This window comes from Heterocephalus glaber, unplaced genomic scaffold, assembly GCF_053883595.1.
Source record: "Heterocephalus glaber isolate CG9 unplaced genomic scaffold, H.glaber_assembly_v1.0 deba00001720, whole genome shotgun sequence".
Classification (NCBI taxonomy): Eukaryota; Metazoa; Chordata; class Mammalia; order Rodentia; family Bathyergidae; genus Heterocephalus; species Heterocephalus glaber.
In genome coordinates this window covers 3,565-27,648 of record NW_028258433.1, presented here as the reverse complement: position 1 = coordinate 27,648, position 24,084 = coordinate 3,565, and the positions used below count along the sequence as shown (strand labels likewise).

At 38.0% G+C, this 24,084-nt stretch overlaps 1 protein-coding gene across 3 annotated transcripts in view; it reads left to right on the top strand.

Moving 5' to 3' along the window:
• Nucleotides 1-13,573, top strand: part of LOC147821667 (vascular endothelial growth factor receptor 1-like) — a 98,484-nt gene extending 84,911 nt beyond the window's left edge. The window contains exons 12-14 of one of the 3 annotated variants that reach the window (XM_087199544.1): nucleotides 1,834-1,942; nucleotides 8,174-8,482; nucleotides 13,302-13,573. In XM_087199544.1, coding sequence (XP_087055670.1) covers nucleotides 1,834-1,942; nucleotides 8,174-8,482; nucleotides 13,302-13,558 — 675 coding nt within the window. In that variant the 3' untranslated portion in view covers nucleotides 13,559-13,573. Of the gene's footprint in view, nucleotides 1-1,833; nucleotides 1,943-8,173; nucleotides 8,597-8,645; nucleotides 8,869-13,301 lie in introns of those variants that run through there. The other 2 variants (XM_004854799.4, XM_087199543.1) reach the window with 2 other exon arrangements.
• Nucleotides 13,574-24,084: the final 10,511 nt, after the last annotated feature.

Below are 24,084 nucleotides of genomic sequence, written 5' to 3'. Positions count from 1 at the left end.
TGAGACACAAAAGGGAGTACAGTCTCACTTGGTTATCTTTCCTGCCCTTTCCATCTGTCACCAGCAAACAGTTCCTTTCACATTGCCACCTCTAAGCATCTCTTCTAACTCTACCACTTTCTTCCATGACTCTCGATGCTGAGTACATTAATTTAAAGGAGATGGCTACCAGAACCTTTTTATTTCCCACTTATCAAGATTAATAATCAAAATAAGAAAGGCAATTTCTGAGCTCGCTTTCAAACTCCACTCCACTGGTGATATGGCTTTAAATTACTGCTTCTTTGAAAAGTAACGAACATGCATGTGATCTTCAGGTTGGAAAATTATTCTCTATTGCCTTAAAATTTGTTAAGGGTAGGGACTGTGTGATATTTGTTTCTGACTCCTTTGTAGTATCTGGACAATGTCTTGCTAATCACTCAATAAATGTCTGCTAGACTGAATGAAAAATGCCACATTTTGCAGACATTTTTGTTACCTGTAATTTCAATAATACACAAGTAGATATAATTAAGTGGATACTTCCAACAAAAAAGAAGGAATTTGTAGTAATGAGCTTGCCAACTAAAAAAATTAAGTGCACTTTTCATCTCTTTGTCTGAAAGACAGAACTACCTTAATTAGATATGGGATAAGAGACCACAATTATCTAGTACTAGCAACTCAGAAATGTTACGATCTTTCCCAGTGACTAAGCCACTTGAGTATATTCACAGCCTGGGAAAGTCCACAGTCACATTTCAGCCTATGCAAAAATGTAGCCATAAGTCACTTGATCATTTCATTGTGCATTAGGTAAGAACCCTGATTAGTCAGAAAATATCACCACAGCTCCTATAATTTCACAACCTATGGCCTGTTATTTGCATCGTCAAATACAGGTCACAAAGATTTATAAGCAACTGGATCAACTTTTTGTGTGTAGTTTTAAGTAGGAAAAACTAGCTTTTTCATGCAGAATCTGCAATGGGGCTAAATTTGTAAATAACAGTTTGTCTCATATTGCACAATTTATTCTCTAATAGAATGCAGTGGGAGCCTTTGAGCTGTCTAGATTTTGGTTTCCTTATTCTTTAGACATTACAGTTTGAAAGTGTTTTTAAGCTCACACGAACTTGACTACCTTCAGGACAAAGTTGTCAAACAGTAGCACTAAAATCTAGTGAAGCAGGGTTGTATTAATTCACAATTTTTGTCTTTACTTTGTAAGAATTGAACAAACTTACAAATTAGGTAATTTATACATACACACATATGCACACACAGAACAATCTTAGTTTTTCAGCCTCCTGTCTCCTTCAGGACCATTCAGGGCTGGATGCCACATTCCGTGAGCACACAGAAGAAATGGCCTAGCCAAGCTTTTTCTTCTGTCCTTGCTCATGTAACACACCCATCATGGAACCAAATGGCAAAAAGCCTCCTGTTTTAGGTCCCATCCTACTCCCAATCACCCAAACAAGGGACAGCCAAGGCTTCACCTTTCCTTTCACTGACATGGAACTGCCCACCTTGTAGGTGACATGTACAGTCCTGCAGCTCAGTCTCAGGTCTGTAATTGTTAGGCCAGCAGCATGAGAAAGGCCTAAAGCCCTTCTTCAAGTCAGATGTCATGGACTCTGGTCTCCTGAGGATTTGCTTTCCTGTTATTTTTCCATTTTTGCTGGGGCTAGGCAAGGAGAGCGCTTTCTGTTAACCACCAATCATACAATACTATCTTTGCTGAATGAATGAAAGAACTGAATCATTTCAACTCTCAGAAGCTCGGTAGGGATGTTCAAAGAATTCTTCGTCCTGTTGTAGCTAAAGTTTTTTTTTTTTCTTTTGCAGACGGCAAGTACTTTGGTTGTGGCTGAGTCTAGAATTTCTGGAATCTACAGTTGTATGGCTTCCAATAAAATAGGAACTGTGAAGAGAAACATAACTTTTTATGTTACAGGTAAGCTACAATCCTACACCCGCAAAGACAGCCTATGACCTTGGTCTATCTTCAATCCTGTTTTCTTTTAGTGCTCTTACACTGGAGTGATTTTTTTAAAAATCCGTAGAATTGTCAGGCTTTGAGTACCTTCATTCTTATTCTTAAGAATAGAATTCTACAACATCATTCGCTTTCCTAACATTATTTCCCCAAATTCTCTTTTAGAGTTATTTATGTTTGTCTTGCTCCAGAATGGATTGTAAATTTAGAATCTTGTATATTCATTTTGAACTCCCTTTAGTTCCTACAGGAGTTTCTTAGTAACAATCAAGGAAACCTAATACCTTTGATGCTGTAATAGTTCTGATAACCTAGAAGTTAATTGTTTCATAACTTAAAGTAATTTAGACTTTTGGGAGAATAAGGCTCTTAAAACTCTGAAACTGAGCTTTCTTAACAATAGTTAATGAGTTTTTAAGAGCATGTAAGGATCTTGAAATATGATGGTTTCTGCAAATCTTAAATCCTCTGAGGTACACAAATGGCACTCTTTATGTCCCTCCATGGTACAGGAAGGAAATAAGTAGCTCAAAGTATAAAAACAATTGACTGGCTCCACAATCCCCCAATTTCTGAGGAAACCTGGGCAGCCTGCCAAGTCTCTGGAAACTTTGCACTGCATGCGACAGGTTGCAGAGATTGCCTAGAAGTCTCCAGAAAGAAACAGGCAGGACTGATTTCATGAGACAGTTGAGTTAACAGGAGTCCTTTGGCAAGTTAACCAAGCCCCAGACACAAGTTGTCCATGGGAGAGTCTCACAGGTCAGAGCTGGAAGACACTAATAGATGCTCTTCACACACTAACTCACACACTCTCCAGAGGAGAAAATAGGGTCTGAAAAGCCGAAGCGAGGAGGCATATGGCCAAGCTGCTCTATGCCACATCAGTCCATCTCCTCCCCCGTACAGATGTGGAAGGAGCTTTTCCACTCTTTGCATTCATTCCAGAGGAGAAAAGGCCTTCACTTAGAGAGAAGAATGCTGACAGAAATTTCATGTAGATTAGTTTGCTAATAAATCCAGATGAGTTGGATTAACTAAATATAAAGATCTGTATTGTTCTTTATATTTGGTTAGAAACAAGTTACCATCTGAATCCATAAGCACTATATTTAGAATACAAAAGGTGGAGCAATGCTTGCTCTTCTCTGAACATTCAGTAACTGTGCAACAGCTTAATGAGCACTATTAAATAGCACTTGAAGGGGAAGGACTGCAGCCCTGTCTTTCTAGGAAGAGAGTCCTAACACTGAGAAAATGAAGAAATGATAAATTACGTGTCTCCTAGTATCAAAAATGTAGGTTCATTGTTTGGCCGCTTGCAAGGACCCGAGTTCCATCCCCAGTACCAAAAAAAAAAATGTAGGTTCAGAGGAATATGATGAGGGCTGTGGGTATAGCTCGGTGGCAGAACACTTGCGTAGCACACACAGGCCCTGAGTTCTATCCTCAGTGCTATAAAAAATAAGGTAGTAATATGACAGATAAATTTACTCTTTAGAGCCATCACTGTCCAACTATTCAATTGAGATATAAGCTACAAATATAATTTAAAATTTCCTAGTTACCACATTCTTTAAAAGTAAAGTTAATCTTGTTTATTCTGATATAGGCAAAGTCTTTTAATTTCAATACATAATCAACATGGGAAGGGTGCTAAGGATTGAATCCAAGACCTTAATAATGCAAAGCATGAGCTCTGCCACTGAGCTACACCCTCAGCCCTATAATTAACATTTAAAAAGTATTTTGTTTTCGTTTTAAACCATTTAAATAACAAACAATAAAATTCAGTGCAGTGTTAGACAGTGCAGCTCTAAGCCTCTGAGAAGGGAGCAGGATTTTACACAGTCCCGGGGTGGAGTACAGATGAATGTAGGTAGAGGGAAAAGGCCAGGGCCTGACAGTGGCAGAGACAAGAATGTCAGAGGTAACCCACAAGCCATTTATTTAATCACTGACAAGTTCTAGATCAAGCCAACAAGCCATTACATTTGTTTTAATTTCCTATGGATAAATATACCTTCACCAGGATCCAAAAGGCCATGAAAAGATTAGGACCCTGGGACTATTCAGAATTGCAGAGCAGACTGTAGCAGCACCTTATGGTGCAGAATTGACACATGTCTCACCACTTTGCACTCCTTACTCTGGCCCACACTGCCAGGGACCACGCATCCGTCTACAGGTGTGGTCTCCCCTGCTCCTGCCCCTCATAGAGTCTTCTGTTGGCCACTTCTCAGGTAGTCCCAGAGCTGTGCACACTGACAAGCAGTCTGCTCTCAGGAAGCTAGATCTCAGGAAGAGGAAGAGTCCTGAGTCAACCTGGAAACAAACCTGGGGATCATCTTTTTTGGGGAATTTTGGAATCCCAAGGACCCAGGGCATGATACAGGAATGGGGTGACACAGACTCTGGGTGGGCATATCTGCTTGGTGCCATAGACTCGTCACATGATAAGGAGGACTGTGGCCAGGACAGAGCCATCGAAGCCTGTCTTGCCGTGTGTGGTCTGGCTCAGTACCGGAAGAGGATTGCTAAGAGTAAAGAGCAGCAGCATTCACACTTCCTTCAAATGTTCCTACTGGAAACTAAGAACATTTTTGCTTTAGAAATACAAGGGTTTTAATGTTAAAACTGAGCACAAGTTCAACAAATCCAGCCCTCTGCTTAGAATAAGCTTTCTTCAAATAATTCATTCCAGCCAATCTTGAAAAATTCTAGTTTGGATTGGTGATAGATTAACTGGCTTACATTCATTATTTATTTTTAGCTAGTGATTATCTTTTTCTTACTCAAATTTTTGTCAGAAGATTTATTTTCACTACAAATGAGACCAAATACTAATATGCTGCACCTTACATAGCTATTTTTCTAAAACAAATGTACATTTGTTCAGTATTTACATAATATTTTACTGGGTGAGAGTAATGCTTTAAAGGTGGCTACCTAAAATTTTAATGCTGTAGAGATCTTTATTCTTCATTTCAATTGTGTTGCCCCTTTATTAAAATACAAATACTTTGCCTTCCAAACTGATAAAACTAGTTATCTGTGGCCATTCCCGTTTTTGACAGCTTCACCTCCAAACCTTAGCACTCACTTGTTTGCACATGGGATCCACTTGAAACAAGTAAAAGCTTGCTAGGAACGGTTCACTTTCTTTTCAGACAATGTTATTTCCATTCTCCAGTGTAAGTAAAACTTCTATATTTCTATCTGATAAATGAGACCTCTTTCATCTTTTTACATATCTATGCTTGTCTCTTTAATGAATGTAATCTACACGCCTAATCCAATCATGTCAAAGTGTTTACTACCACACTTTCACCTTTATAAACAGATTAGTCTTTCACCTAACCATAGATTGGATGTCTCTTCTGAGCAAGGGTTGATTCTTCTCTGTGACACCTCATAAGACTTTATGGGTATGGCATGTGTTAAATGGATGATGAATGATGAAGAAGACTGTTGAATCTGAAACAGATACTGACGTGTGGGAAGATTTCTTGTTTTCACTTGGAGGTCTAGAAGGCAATTCTTTCTTGGGTCTGTTTTTATACTCAGGCAAAAAAAAATTCAACATGAATTAAGGGGAAATCCCTCTGGGTTCATTAAGTAGTTGAGGACATTCTATTTATCATCTTCCGTGGATCAAAAGAGAATGCCAAAGGGGTTACATCAAGAAATAGATAATCCTGTCTAAGAGGCTGTCTGATGACTTAAGCCAAATTAACTTCAGTAACTGTGATTACCCTACAAGGAACAGACTTCAAAATTGATTTGGTCCTTGTCCTTTCCTATGAGTGTGTTTGGGAGTTTTGCTGGCATTAGGCATGACCATAGGCGTGTGAGCAATTATGGAGGGTGAGACAGGAACAGCACTGCCTTATCTCCCTGCTTTCCCAATGTCACTAAATGCAATTTATTTTGAGATTCCTGGTGGTGCTTGGCAAAGATAAACAAAATCTTCCATCAGGAAACCTGTGAGCTATTTCCACAGGAAGTTTCAAATCACTAAAGTAAACAGAAGCTCTCTACATGATCTCAATGGTGTTACTGGGCTCCCTTGGGTTCTGACAAGCAGGATGGGACCTCATGTGTGGAAAGTTTGTGGTCTTGTTAGAAGCTATCTGACTGCAACCAGTGCCCAGGACCTCTGCTCTACTATCCGTGTAAAAGCTGATGGCTAACATTTTACTCCTCATATTTGGAAAATGCCCAAAATGTAAAAAGATGCTGAGTTAGAATAGCTATTTCTAACACCTCACTTTTAGGTTAAAAAATAACTGTCAACTACTCCTGCATCTTGTAGCACATTCTTAGATTTTCATTTTGAAGCAGAAAAACCTCCAGTGGTCTCTCTCCTCATCCACTGACAGCTTCATAGGCCACAGTTAGTCCCGCACCCAGCTTTCAAATGAATACTTTGGCATTTCTTCAGACGTGACACTTTATAATCAAGCCAAAGCCCAGAAAAATCAGAAAAACAAGCAAAGTGAGATCTAGGAAAGAGTTGATATGATATCTAATTTGGGACTATTGTCCCCTTCAGGTTTAAAGGTTTCTTTATAGCTTTGTGTGCAAAGGATAATAATAATAATAGCATAACATAGTGCTTTTCATCTTCAAAGCACTTTGTGAAATGTTGGCCGAAATTCTTTGCTCAAATATAGATACACCACTAGTAACAAGCAACAGGAGGGTTTTGCAAGCAGGTCAGTTCAGGGCCAGTGGCCAATGATTAAAACTCTCTGGGGAAATGGTCCAAGATGACACGAAGCAACTTGCAGCCCCAAAGCTAAATGATGGTCTTGGTAGGAATGCTTGAGCAGAAGAATGCACAGGTTATTGCTAGGGCACCTAAGAGATGGAAAGGTGACTTGGAAATGACATTGGACAAAATGACTTTTAATGACACAGTCACCTTCAGAAAATGCTTTCAATGTTTTTTAGAGTAAGGTTAATTTTTTTTTTTTTAATGTTGCAGTGCTGAGATCAAGCACGGGGTGTCACACATGCTAGGCAAGCACTTTACCACTGAGTACACTTCCACCCTCAGTCCTAAAGTTCACTTTTAAAAAAATTATTCTTTGTAATTTTTGGAATCTGACAACTCTTCTACATTAGCTGTCTTCATCTGCAAGGAAATACTTGCTTTTTTTGGAGGGTGGGTTTGGGGATTGAACCCGAAGTTTTCACATTGAGCTACATGCACAGCCCTTTTAAAAAATTTTTATTTAAAAAAATTTTTTTTAAATTTTTTAATTTTTGAGATAGGGTCTTGCTTAGTCACTAAGTTGTTCTGGCTGGGCTCAAATTTTCATCCTCCTGCCTCAGTCTTCCAGCATGTGTGGATTACAGGTGTGCTCCCTGACAGGCTGCCCATCTTTGCTCTCTTACATCTAAGTAGGGTAGGATCACCACCATAACAGGGAGGCTGAACAAGTAACCTGGATCCTTTGTCCCATTGTGTCAGCAAAGAGCAGGGAACTACTCTGTAACCTCAGGCGAGGGGGACTGAGGAACAGCTACTTCTCCTTAGGAAAGGGTAGGAGTAAAGTGGTGCTGACCAGCGTGTACCTCCAACTTTCCGTGCTCATTTGTGAGCTATCTTCGATATGTCTGCCCATACAGGTATCTTTGGTTTTTAATACAAATTGCTATGGCTTTTTTTTTTTTTTTTTTTTGAGACAGGGTCCCACTACGTAGTTCAGGCTTGCCTTGAACTCACTATGTAGTCCAGGCTGGCCCCAAACTCACGGCAATCCTTCTGCCTCAGCCTCCTGAGTGCTGGGATTATAGCCATGCACCACCATGCCTGACTCTAATTGCTTTTAATTCACTATTTTGTTCACATCAAATGTCCATTTATCAGTAGGAAGACAGTATGTGAAAAAGCAAATGAGAAACAAGTTTATCATCTCAATTTGGTAAAAGACCATTTCCACTGTGAAGAGCAACTCTGAGCAAATAATGAAAAGGTAGCATAAATAATAACTCCCCATTTTGCATTTCTTGTCTCACTGCTGGTCAAATCAGCATGCCTGGTTCCTCTCTGATGTTTCATCTGTTCCTCTAAGACAAAAAGATAAATACCCTTTTTAATCCTGAAGCTGAATTTACATCCAGATCTCTGACTATCTCACTATGAGACTTATTCTGAAGCTCTTCATTCTTATTTTACAGATGTGCCAAATGGGTTTCATGTTAGCTTGGAGAAAATGCCTACAGAAGGAGAGGACCTGAAACTGTCTTGCACAGTTAACAAATTCTTATACAGAGACATTACTTGGATTTTGCTGCGGACAGTTAATAACAGAACAATGCATCACAGTATCAGCAAGCAAAAAATGGCCACCACTCACGAGTACTCCATTACTCTTAACCTTATCATCAAGAACGTATCTCTGGAAGATTCGGGCATCTATGCCTGCAGAGCCAGGAACGTATACACAGGGGAAGAAATCCTTCAGAAGACAGAAGTTATAATTAGAGGTGAGCACTGCAACAAAAAGGCTGTTTTCTCTCGGATTTCCAAATTTAAAAGCGCAAGGAATGATTGTACCACACAAAGTAATGTAAAACATTAAAGGACGCATTAAAAAGTAACAGTTGTCTCATATCACCTTGATTTATTGTCACTGTTGCTAACTTTCAGGCTCAGAGGAGATGTTCCTCCCAAAATGAGTTCGGAGATGATAGGAGTAATAATGAGACACCCCCAGTGCCAGCTCGGGGCTCCCCGTTCGGGCTGAGGGGGTCTGCTCCCCAGGGCGACTTGGTGCAAGTTTGGATTTGGAGGATCCCTGCACTGCCTTCTCTGTGTGTTTTGCTCTTGCTGTCTTCTCCTGCCTGATAAACAACAACTTGGGACTGATCCTTTTCTTCCACTTTGATGCCAACCTCTTTTTATTTTTAAGTTGTGAAGCTGCACAAACTGAATAATTTAAATAAAGGCTGGTTTCTGCCAAAGATGGACACGAATAAATTAATTTTCTAGCTCAGAATGAGTACAGTTGAATTTGAGACTCTGTCGGACTTCTGCCTGGTTTTATTTTGTACAATTTCATCTGCTCTTGATTTGTAAATAGCACCTGGATAGCAAGTTATAATGCTTATTTATTTGAAAATGCCTTTTTTTTTTTTTTTAACATTAAGCACATTGATCTTAAACTGAAGTTTCTAAAATGGGCCCCAGGGATGCGAGATATTGGTGTAATTCAAAAAGAACAAAGCTTTGTCTCTGCGTGAATTATGCAAGCCCACCCAACTCCCCCTCTCCTCCAATTCCGGGTAACTCTGTAATTAGTGGTTAAGTCCAGCAACTCTCCACCCTTCTCCTCACTGCCCTCGCTGCACCGGATGGCCACTGACAGCACCTAAAAGTGCATTATACCTTCATTTTTAATATTTGTACCCCCTGGTTAATTTTCAAAAGAACTTTATCATGTTAAAATGATGTCATTCAAAGGTGGTCCACAATCCGTTTGTCAAGAAAATAAAGGTTACTGTGACCAGAGGTCTAATGCGTTTTTCTAAATGTCAATTAAAAATCTTGTCTCTTTAAAAAGTCCACTTTACCCATATGCAAATGTTAATAGGATTTTTTTATGGGGATTAAGAAATGGCAAAACTGTAGAATGAAAATCACTTAAAATATATGTCACTTCTTTTTTTAAATCAAGAGAGAGTCTAATCTCTTAAGGTTGCGTTTGAGGGGAAAGTGACTTTTTCATCAATTTAATAAGCATTGTTCCATTTTCATTTATGATTGATCATTATAAGTGCCTCGCAGGAACTATAGAGGAAAAAAATTAGAATAACCAAAATAGCCATGGCTGAGAAACACAGTGGCTGGGCAGTGACAATAATGACAACTTTTCAAGCTTGGGAACACATCAGCCTGTTTCCTCCTTTAGGTAACAGACTCTGTCCCATGGCTAAACTTGTCTTTCACGTGGGAATTGCTTTTGTCAAGTGTGGAAGAGTAAACAATAGCATTTCCCCAGAATGCCAGTTTTATGGAGCCCCAAATGCTTGGAAAACAATTAGCAACCTGGAAGTTGTCAGCCCAAAGGAAAGAATAATCAATTGTATCTTGAAATTTTACCTATGGCTCTTTGGCCTGACTTCTTTGTTCATTATAAGTCAGTGTGTTCCTTCAGGAAACAATGCCTCAGTGCCATAGAACTTGGGGACCCTGGATTTTACAAAAGCTAAAATAGCACATAGAATGATTTAGGGGTTTATGAGAAAAATGACGAATTGGACATGTAGAACCTACCATTTCCTTCCCCTTGTAATTTTTCTGGGGAGGAGAGGATATTACTATTCCAAGAGATGATTTTAAGAATTCCATAGAGCAATTGTTTATTGTGTAATTAACCCTTCCAGAAGCTTTTTTAAAAATTTTTTTAAAGAAACTATTGGGTGAGTTTTGCTTTTTATTCTTTGGGATATGAGGTGATACAGGAATAACAGGGAGGAGAGGAGAAGAGAAAGAAAAAAAAGCCTAAAGTAAATAATTGCTGAAGCAGGGGTATGAGGCTGGTTCCTTAGCCCCTCCTTCAAATGAAGAAAAAGAACTATGTATTTATGGGATCTGACAGATCTTTGGGGCCAAAATGCTGGAAAGGAAAAGAAGAACTTGGTAGGCAGCTATCTTTGGCTACTTACAACCAATGGAAATAGTCCCTTAATTCTGATTTTCTGAAGGGATCCAGCTATGCTTGTGAAATTTAGAAAGCAAGTGTCTACTCCCACCAATATGTGTGGGTTCAGTATACTGTTCTTAAAATGTCAAAATAGATCATCACAGTGTATGAAGTAGGAAACTGACAAAATATGCCCTGCGTTAAGAAGTCATTGAAAAGTAGGCAAAAATAAGACACCACATAGAAGAACATTATCAGAAATAAATTCTAATACTGTATGTTTCAGAATGTTTATATGAACCATGTATTTAATTGAGAATTTCATGTTTATTCAGCAGCTTTTTTGCTGCTTTTTGTTTGAAGTTTGTGTAGTACAAATAGGGCCTCTGGGAGTCCTTCATGATATTTATGTTAAAATAAAATGTTCTCTTCTATATAAAGCATTGTTTTCTGAACACCTGTCAGGGAAGTCCAAATCCTGTCTATGTTGATGTTTTGGATTATAGATATGAAAATAATTTGGGTGTTGGGGGTCTTTATATTCAAGCTTCCTTTTCATAAGGACTATGCAATAATTATTATTTTATCATATTTAACACATTGGAAATAGTAAAATGTGCTGGAGGAAGCTATTAAGAATATAACTGAGTGGGTTGGGGATTTAGCTCAGTGGTGCCAACGCCTGCCTCGCAAGCGCAAGGGTCCTGAGTTCGATCTCCGGTACCAAAAAAAAGAATATAACTGAGTGAACTGGGTCTGCATTTTAAGTAAGATACATCAAAGTTGGCTTGCCACTGTTGAGGATATGAAATGATAAGATACTGTTCTTTATCATCTAGTCATGTTTTACTGATATGCTTGGAGTCTTTACAGCATTAAAAATGTCAAAACTCTAATGAGCAAGTGTAAACAAGTTATAAATTGAAGGCTTTAAGTGGAGCTGTGTTTTCAATTAAGAAAAGCTGTATGACAGATTGCACAGAATGCCAACCAGAAATCTGGTAATGGCCCTGTCTACAGGGGAAGGTAGGACGCAACAGAGATTCTGAACGAGGTCCAAGGGTTATTGCTGTCATTCAGTTCACACTATGTTTGAAGAAGGTTTTATAAATCAAAGCACTTCTTTCAATACTTTTTTGCCTTTAGATTTCATTTTATATAAAATAAGACTAATAATAAACTATGGAAATCAAAATTTATTGAGAAATCTGTTTCTCCTGATAGTAACTCTGCCACATTATACTACTTCAACATGTTATAAAAGTTATATAATAATGTACTTTTTAACCTGGGATATCTAAATGGCTTTAAGGAATGCTAATCCTGCGAGTTTTCCTGCAGGAATATAAAGAGAAAGGTTTTGGGTCTCAACAGAATCCTAGAGGGATATGGAATCAAAGTCATTGCACTGAATTCTCTTTTGTAGCATTGCAATCACTCCTAAGCTGATTTCACAGTGTTAGTACACTAAGATGAGGAATAAAAAATGGTCAAAGAAAGTGCGTACTATATAAATGAAACCGGTGATGCAGAATGTGTAGCATGCCAAAACTCTTGATTTCTGTGCCAGGTTTTGTAACAAGAAGGAAAAGGGATAATTTGAGAGGGTTGAAAGATACAGGAGTTGTTTTACTCTTTTACATTGGAAGCCTGAGCTACCAATCCAGTACCCACCTAACTAGAATGTATACACATCAGCAGGACTGACTGACTACTTCATTAAATAGAATCACTGTACTCATTGCGGGCTTTGGGGGTACTGCTGTTCCTATGTGGGATTTTAATGTTGTAATGTATTGCATCTTAATGTATTAAATTCATTTTGTTGTACTATATTGGTTGGCATTTTATTGAAATAAATTGTATTGTATTATATTTGTATGTTTTAAGAGAAAATAATATAAAATACAGTATTTGTACTATTATATAGTGCAAAACCTATAAATCCATGCCTCTGCCTCTTGAATTAATCCTTTGATTGCTTGCATTTGGGAAGGGTTTGGAGGAAGGGAACAATCAATAAAGCTTTCAAAATTCAAGAATTCTCCTGTTTGGTCTGCTGCCTTACAATTGAGGTTACAGAGTAACACAGACACACCCTCACAGACATCAATAAAAATACGTAAGAAGGTGGGCTGGGTATGTGATTCAGTGGTAGAGTAAATGCTTGCCTAACGTGCAAGTCTGATCCCAGCACTGCAAAAAGACAAAAAAAAGAGAGAAAAGAAAGAAATGATAAAATTATATTACCCCATCACTACACTATATATTAATGTCAACATTCATTACAAGCCTATATAATTTATACCTCCTAGAATATAAAACAAAATCTTTGTTTTATAAAAGCTCTTCAAAAGAAAGTAAAAGAAGAAAGGAAACTATTGGCCAGGCGAAAACCTTTGTATTAAAATCGAAAAATATAGAATCTAGTCCTTGATTTTACAGCATTCTAGTACAGTCTAGTATGGCATCTCAATTATTGTAGTATCTTATATAAAGGGGGAGCAGGTTAACAACTGAAGAGCAAGTTAGGGAATAAAATGCAAATGAAACCCTTGGTCAAGTTTTGCTGCTTATATATAAATATTTAAAATGTTGACATGCCTAGACAAAAAAGTAAAACTGACAAGTAATCACAACTCCCTTTCTTTCTTCACCAGATCAGGAAGCACCACGCCTCCTGCAAAACCTCAGTGATCACACGGTGGCCATCGGCGGCTCTACTACTTTAGACTGTCATGCTAGCGGTGTTCCAGAACCTCAGATAACTTGGTTTAAAAACAACCACAAAATACAACAAGAACCCGGTAAGAGATTTTTTTCTCTTGCTTTTATTTTCACTCTTCATCCTTCCTTACTTGCTTCTCTCATAAGTCCCCCATCACCTGCTTTCCTTACATCTAGACCCATTTGCTGATAGAGCTGCAAAATTAAACTGTGGCTCATGCTTATATAAACCTCCCATAAGTCTCCCATAAGTAATTGGGCCAATTCTTATGTGTCCCATATTTCTAACCCTTACAAAAGGTCCTTAGAGAATCTATTCAACTGGAAGTAGTGTATTGAGAAAGAAATGAGAAAAGCCACTTAGAAAATGGTTCAGTTCACTCGAAGAACTGGGAAAATGAGGGTGAATTTCTTGGTTTGAGGCATTGCAGAGCTTTGAACACCTGGCATGTATGAAGTTGAGAAGTATTTAAAATCTTTTTAATTCACCAAATCAATTGTAATGATTTGGAGAGAAGAAGGCTATTTTAAATGATATTTTTGTTCTGGTATAACAATTGGTAAGCTAGTTGTTGTGGGTTTGTTTTCTTTCAACAATAAATACTCCTATTTCAATTAGACTTAAGCCAGCAAGTGTAAACACAGTCTGTTGTCTGCCTCGTAATACTACGGTTAAATAAAATTAAACTGAACTTATTTATATTTTTGAATATTTATATTAAAAATAAAATGCCACTTGTATAGTATGCATAAGACTCTGGGTCCAATCCTCAGAACCACGAATAATAATAATAATAATGCAGTTTATTTGCAGTATTCCAACAGCCTAAATCAAATAAGGGCAATATGAAGTGGCCCTTAAATGTGAGTCCTTTCCACAAAATGAAACCTCCATTTGAGTCTGATGCACAGGAAGAGGTTATGATATAACAACTCCAGATTTTAAGATATTGACAAATGTCTTAGAAAGGCCCTATATGTTGCAGATCCAAAACCATAATCATACCATATCATACCGTTTTTCTTCATAAAGTCGCACCTCATACTGATGCTATTCACTAAATCATCCAAAGAAATAGGTCATGATCTCTCCTCTGCCTGCCTCATTTAGTCACCACATTCAGCAGGTTATATCTACTGAATGCTAAATGTTTATCAAATCTATCCTTTCCTCCAGGTTCCTATTCTCTTGGTTGAGGTGCTTGTATCTATCCTTTGAACATCACCAAACACTTCCCACCTTATCTCCTTACCTCTCTTTTCTCTCTCAGTGTCCATTTGCTCTATAGCTGTATAAGGTGCATCTGTGAATGGGTCACTTCCCTGCGTGCATCTCCCGCTGGCTGCCCATCATACTGTCTAATAAAGTTCAAGCATCTGCAGAGAAGACTCTCAATGACTGTAGTAGCCCTGCCTGCTACTACACTGTGTTTTGGCCTTCCTGCCTTGGACTTTCTAATGGAGCAATGCTAATCCCTTATTGAACACTGTACACACTGTCCTGCTTCAACCCTCTATACTCTTTTTGTTCTTGTGTTCCCATCTGCCTGGAGCACCTTCCTTTCATCTGATGCCTACCCATTCCTTGAAACCAGACTTACAGTCTTTCCTCCGGAAGGCTTTAACTCCCACCTAGAGGAGGCAGTAATGAGTCTTTATTGCTTATGTTTCCACTTCTCTCTTACTGAGTTTTTCTTTCTTATAAGCATCAGTTCTTGTGAGTATTATCTATGCATATTTCTACTGCTCTCACTATATTTTTTAAAACAATCAGTTTGTATGTATTTCTCATCCAGAGGGCAGATAATGTCTTACTTGTCACCTTATATGTATCTTGTCTTTATAGCCTCAGAATCTAGCATAGTATTTGGCAATCGCTCAACGTTCCATGAATGAATGGTTTTCAGAAAACCATTGTCTGTCATTAGCAAGTTCTTGTAGTACCATATACTCCTCAATTTGGGGATTCCATGTCAAAGCACTTTAAAGCTAAAGAGACCTTTGGAGTATCTTTAGTCCAATCTGGAGAATGGAAAACTTGCCAAAAGAGGTAACATGGTTTGCCCATGTCACACACTACCAATACACACCAATTACATGCTACCAACAGACAATTTCATGGAAAATGAACCCCTTGAAGTGTTCTACCAGAATAAAAAGATGAGTGAACACATGCACACACAGCACATGAATAGCTTGTGAAAGAATGTATGTAACACCCTTCCCTTAGAGTTTCAGAGTGTACATTATTGTACTGAAGACCCAAAGAAGTCCTGTGCTCAGAAACCTGGCAAGCTGGTCTTAATTCTGTATTCCTCAAACTAACTTGATGGCAAAAGTCATTTTATGACATATTAGTATAAGATGTTGAGTTGTTCTTTGAAAGAAGTAATTTCTCCTTAGTTCAATTTTCATTTCTTGGATGTGCGTTAAAGAGCCAAGTAAAACTGATTTTGAAAGCTCATGACTATTATGGAATTAGCTCATGACTGACTATTATGGTCACAAGAGAATGTGACCAGGAAGTCACTACAAATGAAACAATGTTATGGACTGCTCAGGAGATCGGGGCTTGAGGTCCAGTGTTACCCTCATAGCTCATGTACGAATGTGGGCACTCACTTAACCTACTCTCTGAGCCCTGCTTCCTTATTTACAAGACTGCAAGGGACTGTGGTAAATTTGCGTGAGTTAACATAACTAAGTTGGCCCATAGTCATGGCTTGGTAGATGCCACCTTCTGACACACCTTGTTTATACAGATACTGGTCTCTGAATTCCCAGAAGTCACTGGGAGGTGTGGAGAGTTAGTAAGTCATCAAAAATGTTAAGTAACTCTAAAACAGAATAAGAAAAACAGCTATCCCTGAAGATTACCTAAAACAAGTTTTAAATTCTTGTGCAAAACTTTTTATAAATATCACTCTAATATGTTATTATTAGCACTCATTAAGCTCAACTATGCTGTTATAACTTTATCTCTTTTCATTTACTCTTTAAAACTACTATAGCCTTTTTGAAAGGAATTTCTTAATTTCTTTGGAGAGACTCTTTTATACTCTTTTAAACTTTTTTGGAGAAACTCTTCTATAAAGTTTCATACACGATATTCCCACGTCAGGCAGCAAATGTAGTAGTCAATGCCCTATGCTCCATGACTACAACCCTTATATGCATATATACAGGTATCTTCCAAAATGCCAGCTCCTTTAGGATTATTTCTTTTCACAAACCTATGAATAACAATTATAGGTAACCAAAGTGATCGTTCCTGACTCACCAGTGTTCCAAACGAAAAGGAAAGAACATCAAGCTCATAGCCTGAAAAAACTGAAAACTAGTTCACTGTACACTAGGCCACTGAGGCCAGTCTAAATTTTAAAATGCTAAGGATAAGATGTGTATCCTGAGGAGCCCTGAGATGCATCTTTTATAGGAAGGCTAGAGTAGCAGTTCAAAGAGGATTTCTACACCTAGAGGTTTTTAGGAGGTTTAGATCACTGGTAGAATCCAGTCCAATACCATTGTCATTTGTTAAATGATAACTCATTCTTATTCCAAAGAAAATGTGAGAGAGGAAGCTAGGCACACATGAGAACTCACGTTCCAGTGGCCATAAAACGCCTGCTGAAAGAATATAGGGCAGCTGGAGCTTTTTCCTCCCCACTCATTTCCTCTTAGGAAAAACTTTACAGAGGGACACAGCCATTCTCCAGAAGAAATGGCTAAGACAGTGTCAGGGAAGCTGTGTAGTACCTAAATTTGGGGCCCAGAGGGCATAAAGCAAGAACGAAAGGGATCTTAAGTGTGCATGCCAGGAAAACTTGTGCTTGGGGCAGGGAGACAATTCCTGCCAAGACAAGCTGTAGGAGAAGAGAAGGCACTTCATACAGCCCACTGCCCACCACCACCTGACTCCCCAGTGCTGCCCCTCTCCCAGCCTACCACCCCCATTACCTCTTACTCCCTGCCCCCCACATTTTCAGCCCACCTTTTTCCTCCACACTTCTCAGCCTTCTGGGCCACAGGCTACTTCCATTCCTGCCTGGAAAACTCTCCTTCCTCTAAGTTCTTCTTGTCTCACTTTAACTTTTGTCACCAGTGATCATCTAACATTCCACGACAAGGATGCCTCCTTTCTTCTACTGTCTAGGTCTTGTTATAATTCACAGCATTTAGCACATCATTTAGTTGTTCTCTGGTTTTATGTGTGCTTACTTTGGAAATCTTTGAAGATAGATATGATACCTTCACGATGAATAATCATTGAAAATTCATTGAGCATTTACCAGGAATATTTAATTTAATGAAAATTAAATACTTCATTTAATTTTCACAACTATTGCATAAGGTGGGTACTATTGTTAGATGTATTTCACCGATTGGTTTTACTTAACAAGTACTGATTAGGTACCCAGAACTGCTCCAAGCACTTTATTGATATTAGTGTACTCATCACAACAATTCTATGAGGCTTGCTAAGTTATCATCCTGAAGGAGCCGACAAAAAGAGGAGAAATAACTAGCCCCAGGTCATGGAGTTAGTGGACAGCAGAACCAAGGTTCAAATCAAAAGAGTTTGACTCAAGTCTTCACTCTGAAGGCTGAGCATGTGGAACTAAACATTAGTCACACCACTCCGGAGAACAGACAAGTTTTAAGAGACCTAGTGGGCATCCACAAGCATGTGTTTAAAACAGCAATAGCTCCTCATTCCTAACCCTTACACAAGCAGTCAGTCTTCTGAAGTCTTGATTTAAAGCACATTTTCAAACATTTTAAAGCATATTAAAAATTTAAAAATTTTAAAAGAATAATTTTGAACCCAAATCTAGTTACTGTTAAGTTTTAGAAGGTCCAGAACTCAACCTAACACTCATTAATTTACTTATTCAACAAATGTTTATAAGGTCTATCTTGTTATCTGGCACTGTGCTAGGCTCCACAAATACAGCAGTGAACAAGAAAATTAAAATTCGGATAACCAAAAATATAAAGGAATTAACTCCTGTATATATCTCAATGAAATACAAATATAAAGAAATTAATTTATGTACACATCTCAGTGAAATACAGCTTCTTCAAGCAGCAATCAGGGGTCCTGAATTATTCACTATCACCATGTCAACTTGTCTAAAAATGAATTGAGATGAATTAATAAGTAAGGAGTAGAAAATACTATGGTTCAATCACAGCATTAAAATATCTTTAACATGCAAGATGAGAAAAGGCTGATCAAAAGGTACTAAATTACAGTTAGACTAGAGCAAGAAGCTGTGAGTTACCACACAGTACAATGACAGTACGATGACTACACAGATAACTATGCAACTATTGATTTCAGAAAGAATAAAGTATATTGGAAGTTTTCACCATAAAAAAATGATAAATGTTTGAGGAAAATAGATCTGTTTAACCAGGTTCAAACATTACACAATGCATACTTGTATCAAAACATCACAAGGTACCCTATTAATATGCATAATTTTTCTGTTTGTATGTATCAATTAAAAATTAACTTTAAAAATCTTCAATAAATTAGATAATTGAAAAAGTATATACTCTGTTTTTGATTTAGCTGCTTTAATGCTAAGCATGCAGTAGGTTCTCAATTGCCGTTAGCTGAATATACAGAAAGGAAGAGCAATAAAGAGGAAATAAGAGAAAATTTGGGAGAAGCAATAAAGGCCATAGTCTTCAAATTAGAACTGGGTAAAGAGGCAACAAGGGGAACTGGAGGTGTGGCTCAGTGGTAGAGTACCTGCCCAGCCTCTAAAATGCCCTGGGTTCTACCCCCAACCCTGGAGGAGGGGAGAGAGGAAGAGGGAAGAGGAGAGGAGAAGGTAAGGGAAAGGAGAGAGAGAGAAGGGAGAGACAAGAAGCCACTAGGAAGGGCTGACAGGGTGAAAGTGTTGACAGATGAAGGCGATGGAAGACATATTTACTCTGAAGAGACAGGGAGAAGGAGAAGACAAGCTAAAATGAGTCTAATTTAAGGGATCAGTGATAAGAGAGAAAAATGTAGTGTGAAGGGACCAAGACTGGAGGGCACTGCTACACAACAGTTCCAAGTTGGAGATGAATGCAATTTGACAGTGGCTGCTTTGAGTATGGTTTCGTTCCCAGGAACAGACAGACAATAAAGCTCCGTTAGGAAATGGTCATTTCAGTGGGGCTAAAAATTGTGAAGGTTTGCACCCAAACTTGTAGCAACTGTATAAAGTCACCTTAGAGAAACTGTGGCTCTGAGTTTCTTTAGTACCTCTCCAGGCCACTTGGATGGATCAGAAGCTCCTCCAAAATCATCAAGTCACCTTTCTACCTCACACATACCATTCCAGATTCTCCACGGATGCTCTAGCATGGTTCAAGCTGCGATGTGGCTGAGCAGGTACACAAAGGGGCTTCGCTTCACATGGAACCTGCTTCCCAGTGGCGCCGTAAGGAGTTTGTGGGCTGCTGTGGCAGCAGGCCTCTCTGGCTTAGGTTTGCACTGATACAAATGCAAATCATCTCACCAGTGACTGTGCAGAGAAAATGATGTTTCTGAAAGTCATTAAAATGGTGGGGAAAAGTAATGAATTTTGCCTCTTTAAAAATATTTAAGAAAACAGAAGGTAATATTGACCTGAGATGTCTTAATAAAACCTGCATAGACCATTATTTATTACTTATAGTACTAAGTTTCCACGACAGGTAAACATTTTTAGAGCTCTTGAAGGTTAAAGCAGGAATACTAAAACAACTAAGAGCTGAGAAAGAGTAAATTGTGTCTTCCATAGACTGAAACTGGAGCAGGAAAGGATCAATCTAACTGAGTGATTAATGTTCCTTCTTAAGTGGAATCTTCTCAGTCACCAGAACTAAGTATCTACTGACCTGAAAGGAACATCTGTCACCACTGTGTCACTGGCACCAAAAATCTGTATCTGTAGGCACTATCCTCAGATCAAAGGGACACCTGGGGGTTGGGAGACAGGGAGACAGAATCATCTCTGGATTGTACAGAAAAGGAAAAGAGAGAGATGAAGGAGGACAGTAAGGCCCAAGGATGATACACTGACCATCTTCACCTCCAGGCTATTAGAATTGGGAGTTTTGATTTCTTAGTAATTAGTGAAGCTCAGAAATCTCAATTATCTTTTATAAAACGTATATCCTATAGTGATTGACTTGTCTTTCTAATGAGATCAACCTTTGTGATGCATAATGAATGCAGAACTATTATTGTAAAACGAGGGGGGCCTGAGGCTCTGTTTATCACCCCTCTATCAAGCCAGAACAGATCTGCTGATGGGCCTGGCTAAGCAGCTGTGCTCATAGTCCTTTTTCTCCAAAGTGTCATTCAAGTCAGGGAGGGTTTCTCTACCCAGACCAAGGAGAACCAAGTTTCACTAGTGGATCTACAAGTAGCTCTTCTCTCCTGCTAGGACCCAACACATATCCTCAACGGGTTTTTTTTGTACTTCTGACAACAATAAAATATGAGGACCACACTGAACACGGTGAAGAATCAAGGCTCAGTTCTTTTTCTAAGGAGAAGCTTCCTTTTAGAAGGTAAAGAGAAAAGAATGAAAATAAAGAGGAAGGTGAAGTAGCTGCATAGAAAATATATAATCTGTTGGTGCTGCTAAAGCTCAGAGCTACAATCCTGGCCTCAGCCAGCAGAGGGGCCTTACTACAGCCCCCAAAAGGTGAAAATTAGGAAATGTTACTTTATGTACTCCCTGCAATTTTACAATTACTTGTTAATGTTTGTCTAGTTCAGTGAAGCTGAAAAGTAAAGCTGTGGAGTCTATGGTTTATATCCAGAAAAGTAAACTAACCCATGAGAAAAGTCCCATTTTGAAATGGAAATCAATACAAGTTATTTATGGATAAACAATCTTAGCCCTCAAATATATCTCTTTATTGACAAGTTCTAGTTTATTTAGGTCTTGTACCTGCCTATATATGTACATATATATGTAGCATTATATTCATATCCTAAGGCCTTTTCTAAAGTAAATTTATTGGATGCATTTCACAGCATAATATTCTTGGTCCTGTTCAGTCCACAAGAGCTTCCTGAAAGCTGCTGGCAACAAGACAAACCACCTCAGAGCACAAAGTGGCCAGCACAAACACTTTTATACCAATGGCAGGGCTTCCTCTGAGTGGTTTAAATTTGGTTGAGTGTATGAGGGGGAGGGGAATTCCAGTGTACCTCAACTTCTTAATAAAAATTTAGAATGTAAGAAATAGGAACTTGCAGATGTGGACATCACTTTAGAAAGTCTTTCCCTCTTTTTTGTAATGTGGCAAAATACCTATACTATAAGTTTTAACACTTCAAAGTATACATTTCAGTGGTGCTAAGTACATTTACAACATTGCACAACCATTATTACAATCTAGTTCCAGAACATTTTTATAATCTCAGATAGAAGTCCTATATCCATTAAAGCTTTTCTACATTGTTGTTGTTGTTGTTATTGTTGTTGTTGTTATGTGGTGCTGGGATCAAACCCAGGGCCTCACACACATTAAGCACACCCCCACCACTGAGCTATCCCTCTAGCTCCCAAAGCTTCTTCTTTTTGATTATGAGTTAGCCACCTCTTTCAGTTCTTTCTGTGACCTCTTGCAATACCTGGAACAGTATTTAGTATGACCAAGATCAGCAGCTCATTTGGTCTGAAGAGTAGTTTATGCTTGAGGCCCAACAATGAGGATAAGAAATGGGGAATGAAGAAAAATGAAGAAAAAAGAAATAAAGAGATGCAGAGATCTGAGGTGGAGAGATGCAGTCCCCAAGATCTCTCAGGGACTGTAGCCTGTCCAAAGACAGTAAACTCAAAAATAAAATCCACTGGATAGACCCTTAGAGTGGGAAGGGGCTCAATCCCTAATCTACAAAGTCCTCCAGTCTACTGAAGAGTAGACGATTAAAGCAAGGAAACTCATACATGACCTTAGATATGTTCTATCTGTTAGTAAAGTAAACTAGAAGAGATTTTTTTTTTCTATTTCACATGTCCAAAATTTGCATGGAAATCCCTCCCCCAAGCACAGACTTAAAACAATTTAACAAGGACCTAAATGACACATACACAGCAATGCAAGTGGGGTCACTATTATGCCCAAGTAAGGAAAATAGGCAAACAAATATACTCTCAGGAAACCTGTTCGGTGAACTTAGCCAATCATTTGCATAGCTCTAAATTGTTACTCAAAAAGTCAAATTAAGAAAATTCAACCTTCTCCACCCCACATTCAAATGACAAACTCATCTCATTCAACTTGGTCATAATTAAACTGACCATCACTGAAAAAGGAAATGAAATGCAGAAAATGCACTGTGCATCAGATCCTCACATATATGTACATGACTCTCAGGGGGTCTAGCTTCTGATAGAATGAGTTTTGGTTTGCCCTTTCATTGCTCTAATATAAAATTGTAAATTTTTGTAAAGTACAAATCTAATTTCTTGCTTCAAAAACATTTGATTATATGCATAGTCAGTAGTACAAAGTTTGCACCTGTTTAATTATTTGGATCTATTTAGTTTTTAAACATTCATTTAATGGCTCTTTGCTGATAGTAAAGAGGCCTACACTTTATCTTGTTCATTTTAATTAAACAAGTAATATGTGAATGAATTTTCACTGTAAAAACAAATTGACAAAGTACAGAAATAAACTATAAAAATTTTTATTAAGGAGAATTAACACGTTAACTGTTACATATATATCATCAATAATTTTTTCATTTATCACCTATATGTGTGCATATATATATACATATATATATGATTTTTTTTAATATATATGATTTTTAAAAGTATACAAATGGGATCTTGTCATTCATTCACTAGATATTTGTTAGAAGCCAACAATATGACAGGCATAAACTAGGTGCTGGGAACAAGACAGGGCTCTTTAATTTACACTATAATGAAAATATAGGAAATAAAATATAACAAGACTATAACCATATAATATATAATCAGATAACTGCTATGACAAAAAAATAAGACAATGGATTATACTACATGACTGCTAGTACAGACGAATGGGAAAGCCAGCATCTCTGAGATGAAATTTGAGTTAAGAGAATATTATGTGTATTGTTTACGACTTGTTTCTGTCATTTAATGTGTCTTGGAGGTCAATACACATTATTTTATCTCACTCTAATTTTTAGCAGTCATACATTTTACTATGGTATTTCCATAATTTATATAGCTATTACTTTATTGACAGAAAAATATTTTCTCAACTTTATCCTCTTTGCAATGCAATAATATTCCTTATCTTAAAATGATCATTAGAAGTCCTGTATCATCACAAACAAAAAAAGTCCTTATAGGTTACTACAGACAGTTTATGACAGCTGAACATACCATACGAATTGATTGGGTCAGGAGTATCTATGTGTGTATCCGTGTGCATGCACCTACATATGTGCCTGCTTACAACTTATCGATAGACATATGTGAGAGCTAAGATTTTATAGCCAATAACCACAGAGTTAGCATCACTTAACACATTTATAAAAGTTAAATTAGTGAAGCGGTAGACATTGTCCAAAATGCAAGGACCTTTGTTTATGACTTTTCCCTAATTCATTGATTTCAGAGAGAGGAATATTTTACAGCTTTTCTGTTACTGACCTCATCTTACTCTTTTCTAACAGTTCTTCTTCTTTACCTTTTCTACGTCTAAAGAGCAGAT